Genomic DNA, 11,533 nt, shown 5'->3' with positions numbered 1-11,533 from the left:
TCCACCCACTTGAAAACAAAACTTTGTTTTTCTGAGCAGATTGTCAGCATTGGAGTCAGGAGCTAGGAGGCAGTGGGAGAGCTGGTCGTGGCTTTTCCAGTTGTGTGGATCCTGTGGAGTTGCTATGTGAGTAGGCCTGGCAGGGCCATGTATTGGAAGAGCGAGCAGATGTTTTTGTGCAAACTGGAAGACAAGGATATTCCTGCCGTAGCGTCCGATAAGGTAAGAAAGGGAATTTCTTGGCGCAAGTCAGCGATGTATTTATTTCCAGCTGTGGGATCGAATGGATCTCCCCCTATTCTCAGCAGCAGCTACAACCCCATTCGTTCCTACAGATCGCACTATCAATACATTTCCCATCAGAATGGGCAGAATAAAATGTTCTTTAGATATTGCCCCTGATGGGCTAGTTACATACATCAACAGAATAGTTCCTTGCTCCGGGTCTATATTTATAATTGTGAGATCCATACAAATAGATCCATGCAACAGATCTCATGCATGTCGCAAATGGATCTTTAAAACAAGGCGCCCCAGAGCCACGCGCTGCGCAAATAATTCCTATAACAAATCCTATGTGGCTGCTGGTGCTCATTGTCTGCCCGGTGCAAAACGATTCCCTTTTTTTTTTTTAAATCTCCCCTAAAGTGCGCATTCAATTCAGCCTAAGTATTTACTATTGTTCCAGGTTTTTTTGTTTTTTTTTCTCTGTTAAAAATAATCCCTTTGGCAGCACAAATGTTGCCTTTTATCGAACCTCAAGTGGCAGTTGAAAACTGTAAAAGAAATGAATATAATTCACCTGCAGATTTAATTGCAGCCGGTTTGCAGAAGGGCCGCTGGCTCGGTTTAATTTGCAGCATTTTCATTCAAATGATGATCGGAAGAAACAGGCGAGCTGCTCGCACTCGGCGCTAATTAGCTCTTGAGGATCCTATTAAAGCTCTTCACTTGCCGGCTTCGCAGCTGAAAGGCTTCCCCTGTGTGTGCGGCTGCGCCTCTAATTGCAGCTCAGTCGGCCCTAGTCTGTGCCCTGTCACTGGGGAGGGAAGTGCTGGCCCTGCGGTTGGTAGTCTCGCTTACTGCCCATAAACTCCACTGGCTGCTCTACGTACTTAGCGTAATAACGCACTGACACATTTGTACCCGGTGAACACGCAGACAGCGGAGCTGTGCCAAACATGTATGGGACAGGCGCTTAGTACTTGTGCCAACTTTGTGCCAGAGTCACCGTGTCTTCCAGGCTGGTCCTGTGTAGCCATTCAGTTCTTATACAACAGCGGAAGGCTCCGGCCAGTGACAACAGTGAGGCATCAATACTTTAAACAAAACCAAACCTTTAAAACGACAGCACGTTTGAACTAATAGGAGCGATCGCAGGACCAAATCGCAGTACAAAGGCCGGTTTGAATAGCCTCGGGCTTCCAGTGTCCCCGGCTGCGGCTGTGGAAGGGTTACAGGGAGAGGGCATAAATAGCGCGCAATGATCTTCCGCACCGCAGCAAGCGGCTCCGAGTTATGGCAGCGGCCGGGATTTGGGAAGAGGGTACCGACACCGCGCTCAATCCGCTCTTTCCTCTCTGTCCTGCAGTTTGCGCCCCGTATGTCCGAGGAGTGTGCGGGAACAGCGCTGCCAATGGGAAGGAGCCGGAAAAGCGAAGGGACTCCGGTAAGTCATGTACACATACCGGCCCGACACGTGGCTCCCCACTAGGAATGGGCGCGAGGGAGGAGACGGAATAGCCAGAATAGGGGCTTCGGGGAAACTCGGTAGGATCTTTTAGATTTTTCCTCTCCGTTTACTTTTTAAATTGCCATTCAGTCTCCTGACAATTTTGGATGGTGAGTGAACGTGAGCCCTGTGAATTGTGGGAAGAGTCTGGCTGCTTTGTGCCAATACAAGGGTCCCTCTGTTATATCATGCAACATGCCAACGACATTCCAGCTGGTGAGGGGCAGTGAGGGGCAGTGACTCCTATGAACCCTATATATCTCCTCGGAAAGTGCATTCATAGTCAGTGAAGCTTGTGTGTGAATCATGGTCCCATGGCTGCTTTTCCACACACACTACATTTACACACAGCCACACTTCACGAACTCCTCTGGGTACCAAGCAAACAAAAAGGAGCCTACTGTCCCAGTCTATACACTGACAGGTATTTGTTTTTTTCCTTGAAATTCAACATGAATTTCACAGTTATAATGTATTCTGAATGTGCGTCAAGCCTACAAATGCAGAATGTTGTGTTAAATAAACACATCTGAATGCTCATCTGTACAAACTGAGTGCAAGAAAATGGGATCAGTTAGCTCACACGTCTAGGCACGCTAAAACACGTGGGGCCTTCCCGTGTGTGCGGCTTTGGCCTCGTGTTTTTTATATTTTATGTTTTCATGAAACTCCTTGGTAACTTATAATATCCTTATATTTTACAAGAGGGGGTACTTTATGAGGGGGTACTTTATTCACTATATATATATATATATATATATATATATATATATATATATATATATATATATATATATATTTTATATATATATATATATATATATATGATCAAAGGATGGACCAGCACTCCAGTTCAAATAAATAACGTGCTTTTATTTATCACCGTGCATCCAACGTTTCGGCCCGCATTGGTAAAGGCCCCAATGCGGCCCGAAACGTTGGATGCACGGTGATAAATAAAAGCACGTTATTTATTTGAACTGGAGTGCTGGTCCATCCTTTGATCATTATACATTACGTTTTTGACCAAGCACCCGTGAAAGTACAAGTGGTTGGAGTGCAGGTACCATTGGACATAATATATCTATATATCTATATATATATCTATATATCTATATATCTATATATATATATATATATATATATATATATATATATATATATATGTATGTATGTATGTATGTATGTATGTGTATATATATATATATATATATATATATATATATATATATATATATATATATATAGTTTGTACAGTGACCGCACTCCTCCCGGTTCAAATTCTGTTGATGGTGGTGCGTTGGTCAAAATTCCATATTACAATTCAGTGAATGGACCCGCACTCATTCTTAAAGGTGAAATAAATGTGCCTGTGAATAAAAGCACATTTATTTCACCTTTAAGAATGAGTGCGGGTCCATTCACTGAAAAAAAAAAAAAAAAATATATATATATATATATATATATATATATATATATATATATATATACACATACACACACATACACACTCTCTAGATAATTTCTTTCTAGATAATCTTCAGCATGTAACAACTGAAAGAACTGACTCGAGTAGTTGGTAACTTTTGTTTCCAGTATCTTAAGTTCTGCGTGGGTTTCCCATAGACTGCCACATTTCACAGCTAAACTTGTTGGAATTTGTCCGTGGGAAGATAAAAACATGTTGGGCTATTTTGTAAGTTTGGGAAGCACTCACAAGAGCAGGATAACTGCAATAAAGCTTTTATTGGGCTTCCACACAGGAGCATCCAGGGAAACACCACAAAAACTAACATACAAAAAAACAAAAGCTAATCTGTGTAAATCTACTTCATGTTGGGCTATTTATTTTGTTATGCCCTTTCCCCAGATGTAAATAATGATTATGATTTCAGCACAGTTTTCAGGCACTCTAAACAACTATTGTAGGATGGATGTTTTTTTTTTTTTTTCATGTTCCTTTCTGCACTGCTGGTTGTGTCTCCTAACGATGTAATGGAAATCTTGTCTTGCATTGTTTCTGTTCATCAAATGGCTGCTGCTACGTTATTGAACTTAAAACCTCCAAGGCAGAAAAGAGAAATTACAATTTGTTGACAAACTATAAAAACACCGACAATTCATAATTTATTATATCTGTTGGAAACTTGCAAAGAATTCTAATTTTATTATAACTGGTTTAAAACACTGCCGTGGCCCACTCCACCCTTCTGTCTAGCTTTTCCACTAAGCAATCCCTCTTCTAAAACCTTTTTTTGATGTTGTTCTAGGTGCAGGGAAGTCCCGGTGCTGCAATGGATGAAGATTCTTGTTCATCAGCTCCTCTGTCTCCTGTATCCTCCTCTTCTCCTCATTCCATGCCAACGGCTGGCCTCAACCAGGGCAAGAACGTGTGCAACAACTGTGGCATGGAAATAGTAGATAAATACCTGCTTAAGGTATGCACTCTGCAGCAACGTTTTCCTAAATCTGGTGGTTATTTTTCATTGTATGGATGTATGTTCTGGTCCTTAACCTCATTTCTAACCAATACGAAACTGTGCAGTATAACTTCCAATTGCCATGTTATATAGGATACCGATACACTTTGTCCTCTGTCCAAAACCAAATCCACTATTGATTTAATATATACAAGCTCTCTGTACCGTGTGCATTTTTATTTATTGTCTTAAAAATAGTTTTAGATGTCACCACAGTACATTTTTTTTTTTTTTTAGTGAAAGAGCTGAAATACATTGGTTAAATATAGAGGGAGACATAAATACCATTGATGTCCTAGAGAGAACAGCATGTACTGGCTGCATTCAGGTCTTTTTATGTTGTTTTTTAACACTATAAGTGTGCCATAAGGGGGACTAGCTTAAATCTGCAAATTGTTTTTAAAAGTGGAAAAATAACACATAATCATCAGATGTATGTAATATATCTAAAATATAGATAAATATCTAAAATATATCTAAAATACTTTACTCTGTCCTAAAACATTATAGGTAAAAAGTCAGAGCAAAGTCTGTATGGAAATTGAACTTTCTTTTTCAATGTATCATACATGTTTAAGTATCTCTTCATTTCCATCAATATCAATGACTATTATTTATTAACTGAACTGATCAAACTCATTTAGAGACTTTCATTATGCCCTCATGTTAATAGCATAAACCTTCCTTGAAATAAATTAAAGGAATAATTGGTTAGTTTGCCTTTTTTAAGAGCCCTGACATCATAATTATTTGAAAACTCTTTACTTCGGGAGCCTATTTGAGAAAACAAATACAATCTTTAGGCTTACTGAGGGATAGGGATTCACAAGCTAGAAGTGATATTACACCACCCCCCTTTACATAATTTGGTAAAATAGTCTTTGTCCTGTTATAGATACGAATGTATAAAATATGTTTTTGTAGTATTGGGAAGCTTGGTTCAGTTTCAATGTTCTCCCATTGTCTGTATGAATTTCATCCTTGTACTCTGGTTTCCTCACACACCACCAGGGACTGATGTGAACGATGGATTCACTTAAGCGCCGCAGAAAATAATATGCACTATATAAGTAAAGATTCATTTGAAATATGTACTCATCAATTAGCGGTTCCTTGAATCAAAATTTATATTTATAGTTGAATCATTAGATACTTGTTATACTGTCCCAACATGCTGCTGTGTTTTTATATACAGTATACTTATCGATAACCCAATTTGTTTTTGTACTAATGAATTTGGGGTGGGGGGGACTTAATCTCTGTTTTTGTATTTTACTCCTATAAGTATTGCATTGCTTGCTGTATTCCTGTTCAGTTGTATTGAAAGGGATTTTGGTTTTACACTCCAGTGTTTTGCAAGGAAGTTGTCATATTATGTATAATAGGAACTGCTAGGAACAAATGTATTCGCTTTCCTCTGTTTCAAAGGGCTCACACTCAAAACGTCAGGTGTAATATCAGGGAATCTTAACATTACACATATAATATATCCAGTTGTCTCCCTAACTAACAACAATTTAATAAAGCAAATTATTAACTTATGCAAAGCTCAATGGCTTAATTTTTTCCAGAAAATCTAACCCATAGTAATTTTAACTTACTATAACTGCATCCTCCAGCAATCTTTTCAGATGAACTGCTTGTTATCTGCCATGGGGACAGAATGGGTGTTCCAATTCTTTAAAACATTTTTTATGATTTGGCTTATATACCCAGTATGTTTAACATTTCTTTGGCAATGTGGAAGGTTGGGGACATGGTAGCAATAAGTGTTCATTTGTACTTTTGGATAAATCAAGAATTGAATATCATAAACCAAAAAGTTTAGTCACAAGATACATTTCACGTTGCGTTACCCTAACCCTGTGTTTAAATAGTGAGCAACACAATTTGTTATAATTGGTAATAATTGTAGTAGATTGCTGAAAAATTGTAAACTGCTCAATTTGTTGCATGTATTTCAGATCTTTTCCTTCTGTTCTAATGGGATATGTGCAGAATACATGTTGCATGGTGAATGCTTGATGGACTAGCTACAATTACAGGCTTTCAGAATATTTGAGAACAGTATAGCATATTTAAATTTTTTTTTTTTTTTTTTGCATCTACAATTAGAACTGCTATTATATACATTTATCAAAAGTGACTTCTCAGTGGAAAAATATTTATGCTAATTATCACATTGGTGTTCCTGCATATTATTTCGTTTTGTATGTTAAAACATGTATTACATGCTACTAGATCAGGCCTGAACCAAAAAAGTTATTGTTGCCTTCAATGATGATTTTTGTTTTTTCTCCAGGTAAATGACCTGTGCTGGCATGTGCGCTGCCTGTCCTGTAGTGTATGCAGAACCTCCCTTGGAAGGCACACCAGCTGCTACATCAAAGATAAAGACATCTACTGCAAGCTTGATTATTTTAGGTAGTATACATGTATGTACTTGATATATCCGTATCAGTTTTGATATGACGAGTGGGGCAAAAACATTTTAACCTGGCAATAAAACATTTTTTTTTTTTTTTTTTTTAATTTTGTTTAAGACGGTATGGAACACGGTGTTCACGGTGTGGTCGGCACATTCATGCCACTGACTGGGTGCGACGAGCAAAGGGCAATGTCTATCACTTAGCTTGTTTTGCATGTTACTCGTGCAAGCGCCAGCTGTCCACAGGAGAGGAGTTTGCTTTGGTAGAAGAAAAAGTCCTTTGCAGAGTGCATTATGACTGCATGTTGGACAATCTGAAAAGAGCAGTGGAAAATGGTAAGTACTGTGCATGTGCAAGTTGTTTAGGCTTATTATTGTGTTTAGAAGGTCTGAAAGATTAACAATGAATTTATCATTTTTTTTTTTCCTTCCACTGTTCCAGGTAACAGGGTTAGTGTGGAGGGTGCTTTATTAACAGAGCAGGATATAAATCAACCAAAGCCAGCTAAAAGGGCTCGTACCAGTTTCACAGCAGACCAGCTCCAGGTAAGTTGTCCTTTCCACACGGGTTTTGGTTTTTTAGTCTTTCTTCAATTTTCACAAATGGACTTCTGCATACTCTGCTAGGGGCAGCAGCTATAGACACCATACATTTGCATACTTACACAGCCATAAACAAACATTTATGTAGTAGCATAGGGGTAGTGTTTCCTAGTCCAGTAACCCCTAGCAGCCAGGTATTTCATTTGAGGCCAACTGGAGTAGACAATCAAAGATAAGTATGGTACAATTTAATAACAGGGAAGCCGTTGCTTCTGTTAATTACATAAAAAAAGGTTTTCTTTTAATAGAAGTGAATAATAAGCTTATTTTATATCTGTGTAGCCATTTGTTGGGCACCATTTGCTCATAAGAAAAACTATTCCCTCGTGTATTTCCCCTTTTAGCGGTTTAATGGAAATATCAACATGTAATGCATACTTTGCCTTTTGTTTCCCCCCCCAGTCTTCTAGGAAGATCATTATGACTTAGCTTGCCGTTTTAAACCTACACGGACCATAAACAGCTTAACATTTGACTATATTGTTTAGTCTGCCTGATTGGTTGGCCACAAATATCCTTATTGCTTTCCATAGCTCTTCTAATTTTTATTTTAAACCCCTCGCCTGAAGTTAGCAGTGGTCACAATCAGGTGGTCAAAGGAATGAAGCCAGCCAAAAGTGTTAAGCAATTGGATTCCATTGGCATAGTATTAGTCAGACTGATGATGCAAGTTTTCTGGTGTCCTGTGACCATATACCTGTACGTGAAATTACATCAGCAAAGTAATGGTTTAGTGGCCTTATCCAGCCCCTTTGTCTAAGCTCATTATTAACAGGTTTTAGTATAGTACCTCTCAGAAATGTCTTCCTTGTGTCAGTGGAAATTGTATGTAAAAAGTTACAATGCTCTTCTTTTGGGAAAATAATCTGTGTATAAATGTTTAAAGCGTATATATAAAATAGAAAAGTATATCAAAGAAAACTTCACATTGCCTTTACAGTATGAATGTGTGTGTCTTTATATAACTGCTAATAAAGAAACCCTATGATGTTTGCAGGTTATGCAGGCACAGTTTGCGCAGGACAACAATCCTGATGCACAAACACTACAAAAACTATCTGAAAGAACAGGCCTAAGCAGACGTGTAATACAGGTGAACATCTTTTAGCTTGCTCTGTTTATGGTTATATATGCAGGTATGGGGATCAGTTATCTGGAAACCCAGTATGGGATCCGTTATCTGGAAACCCATTATCCGGAAAGTTCTGAATTACAGGAAGGCCATCTCCCATAGACTCCCTTTTAAGCAAATAATTCCAATTTTTTAAAATTTTTCTTTTTCTCTGTAACAGAATAACAGTAGCTTGTAATTGATCCCAACTAAAGTAGAATTAATCTTTGTTGGAGGCAGAGCACTGCTATTGGGTTCGATTACTATTTAAATATTTTTTTAGTAGACTTAAAGTATGGAGATCCAAATTACAGAAAGACCCTTTTTTGTATATTTTTGCTTAAAATATCTGATTGCATGGGAAAGACCACAGAATATGAAGGCATAAACACACAAAGTTGCTCCATCTTTTCAGACAAGTAAATCCTTAATTCTAATTTGTTTTGCTTTTTATTCCATGATTGTTTAATTTCCTTTTACTTCTTATTAAATAAGGCCAAAACAGTAACCCCCATATGTAATAAAAGTTTGACCTGGTGCAGTAACCCATAGTTAACAGTAAGATGTTGGCTTTTGGACAGGTGACGGTAAATGCTACCTGCTGATTAATGCTATGGGTTACTGCTCCTGTCTTTCATGCCTTTTAAGTTTGCATTGCCTTCATTCTCTTTTTTTCTTTCTCTCTTTTTCTCTTTCTTTCGCTCTTTCTGTCTTTTCTTTCGCTCTTTTCTTTTGCTCTTTCTTTTGCTCTTTCTCTCTCTAGCACTTACTAACCAGCATTGATCTCTGTTGACTTTTTTTTTTTAACTTGTTTTTTTTTGTACTGAACCTTGTTTCAGGTTTGGTTTCAAAACTGTAGAGCACGCCATAAGAAACATGTCAGTCCAAATCATTCATCAACCACTCCAGTTACCGCTGTGCAGCCATCTAGACTGTCTCCACCAATGTTAGAAGAAATGACCTATTCCGCATACGTTCCTCAGGATGGACCAATGCTAACGGCTTTACATAGTTACATGGATGGTAAGCTATACCACATAAACATTATGCATGCCATGATCCCTTCTGGGGAGTTTTTCTTGCCAACTCTCCTTTTCAACCCCTTATCCAATTTTAAGAGTTCTATTTTGTGCAGGAACACTGTTGCATATACTGCAGGGCTTAAACAAATTTTAACATAAATTAACAAATTTAAACAAATATAAAAATTGGAGAGCTAGCAGTCGTTTTCTGTGGAATTTTTATTGTATGGTTACATTTCTATTGTGTAGGCCCCTAGTGCTGGTAGGATAATGTGTTTTAATGTATCTGATACATTTACCTTGTTTTTCTTATCCTATTGGGGGATTTGCCACATTTTATGGATATTTTTATGTGGCTTAATGTCGTAATCTCTGCTGAATTATTGTTTAGTCTTTCACAACAACTGCATTGACTGGTATTTTGTAACAAACCACAATTGAGAATATTGTGTTGATCATAACTATCTGATTGAAACTGAAAATATAGGTTCTTATATCTGTTTGAGCACAGAGATCTCCGTTTTGGCACAGTTGATTATAACATTTGCCATAGACAGTATGCTTACTAGATTGCAGTCATTGCCCTTTGTGGATAATTGCTTAAATACAAGGCAAGTCATGTGGATCATGTCAATACTCGCTCTGAGAAATCTGTGCATGCCACAAGTTATATCCATAAACCTCATCAATGTTTCTACGAGCACAAGGAATTAGCAGACCTTATAGATCAACCTCCCTCTTGGTTTTTATTGGTGCTTCCAAAACAGTTCTGCTTTACTTTATGTACATTATCTAACTCATGGGTTTTTGTTTTTGTTTTTTTTAGCTCATTCTCCGACTGCTCTTGGTCTCCAGTCATTGTTGCCCCACTCCATGACACAACTACCAATAAGTCACGCTTAAAAGTATTTTTTTTTTTTTCTCAAGAATGTACGTTGGGTATAGTCATTTATTGTGTATAAAATATAATTGAAACATAATGCTTTCTTATATAACTCCCCTTCATCGCTGAAGAAAAGAATGCTTGGCTTTTTTGCATCTCTCTCAGCTGTGAACGAGAACTTATACACATGAATTTAAGGACTTTTGTTGCTGCCCTTGCATGTGAGTATCAATGGGGTTATACTTAAGTGCCACTAAATTCCTTGACTTCATTATTTTCCCCCCTTTTTGTGTTGTCTGGAAATAGTCCAACTTAGTTGTGTGTTTATTTATTTGTCATCTTCGGAGCACTTTGCCAAAAAAAGGTCTGAAAAGTGTGCAAAAAATGTTTACAATTTTTTTTGTGAAATTGTAGTTTTGTCATTAGTTGTATCTGTAAATTATTACAAAGGTGCATTTGTATTTTGATTTACTTTCCCTTTTCATATCTGTGAACTAGCAAATTCAGTTCAATATTTTTTCCCTCTTTTGGAACTGACTGAATAAAGCTTTGATTACAGCACTCTGCTTCTTTCACTTTATACGTTCCTCTGCCTGGACTCCTTTAAAAAGTTTCTTGAGGGTGTCTGGGGGAAAAAAAAAATAGTCCAGTCAGGTAGTTTGATTAACCCTTTAGGTGCCACTTAAAAAAAAAATCCACACTTGTTTCAAACATCCAGGGACAATAGAATCTATGCCTGTAGCTTAGATTTCACAGTGGCTGGCACTTAAAGCAATAATGTTCCCTTCAATTTCGTCATGAAAAATTCTTTTGTGAGCACTTTTTAAAACCATGTGCACGCTTGTCAGTGTGTCGGACGGTCGGAATAACTACAAAGTTAACGCGTTTCAACACAATTCTTTATGGACGTTGGTCTCAAAATTAGTGTGCACAGCTAGAGGCAACGCTAACTTAAAGGAAAGGCTCTCTAACAATGCTCTTTAATTTCTTGTAGCCAATATTTTTTTTTTTTTTTATAAAGAACACACATTAGAAGTGACTTCACAAATATGTAAATATATATCAAGGCGCTAAATGGACTGGATTATTTCTGCTAGACAGGTGTCCAGTGTTCTCCATATGGAAATTATAGTGCATTTCCACATTACGTTGTGTTACAGCCTTAAATAAGATCTGGTGAAGCCAATTGCCTACATAAAGTCATATCATTCGTTGAATGGATTCAATCTATGTGACACTGATCATTTGGATTCAGATTTTGTCAGAGAACATAA

The 11,533-nt window shown here is 37.6% G+C and overlaps 1 protein-coding gene across 3 annotated transcripts; it reads left to right on the top strand.

Moving 5' to 3' along the window:
• Positions 1-88: 88 nt before the first annotated feature.
• On the top strand, positions 89-10,817 carry lhx8.L (LIM homeobox 8 L homeolog). 3 transcript variants are annotated; one of them, XM_018256465.2, is made up of 9 exons: positions 89-222; positions 1,592-1,669; positions 4,003-4,170; positions 6,515-6,636; positions 6,756-6,976; positions 7,083-7,186; positions 8,241-8,336; positions 9,194-9,377; positions 10,203-10,817. In XM_018256465.2, exons 1-9 carry the CDS (start codon positions 148-150, stop codon positions 10,277-10,279), a joined length of 1,125 nt encoding a protein of 374 aa, XP_018111954.1. In that variant the 5' UTR covers positions 89-147; the 3' UTR covers positions 10,280-10,817. The 3 variants fall into 3 exon arrangements, with proteins under 3 accessions (XP_018111954.1, XP_018111955.1, XP_018111953.1); XM_018256466.2 differs by lacking the exon at positions 1,592-1,669 and having other exon boundaries at positions 93-222; XM_018256464.2 differs by lacking the exon at positions 89-222 and having other exon boundaries at positions 1,484-1,669.
• Positions 10,818-11,533: the final 716 nt, after the last annotated feature.

Source organism: Xenopus laevis, chromosome 4L (genome assembly GCF_017654675.1).
Source record: "Xenopus laevis strain J_2021 chromosome 4L, Xenopus_laevis_v10.1, whole genome shotgun sequence".
NCBI classification, from domain to species: domain Eukaryota; kingdom Metazoa; phylum Chordata; class Amphibia; order Anura; family Pipidae; genus Xenopus; species Xenopus laevis.
The sequence above is the reverse complement of the archived record's forward strand: the minus strand, read 5'-3'. Positions and strand labels throughout refer to the sequence as shown.

Bases quoted from the DNA above. Each gene is read 5' to 3' on its own strand.
- lhx8.L (XM_018256464.2), top strand. From the start codon at position 1,484: ATGATCTTCCGCACCGCAGCAAGCGGCTCCGAGTTATGGCAGCGGCCG. The intron at 6,637-6,755 runs GTAGTATACATG...ATTTTGTTTAAG, and splicing joins TGCAAGCTTGATTATTTTAG to ACGGTATGGAACACGGTGTT. The intron at 7,187-8,240 runs GTAAGTTGTCCT...TGATGTTTGCAG, and splicing joins TCACAGCAGACCAGCTCCAG to GTTATGCAGGCACAGTTTGC.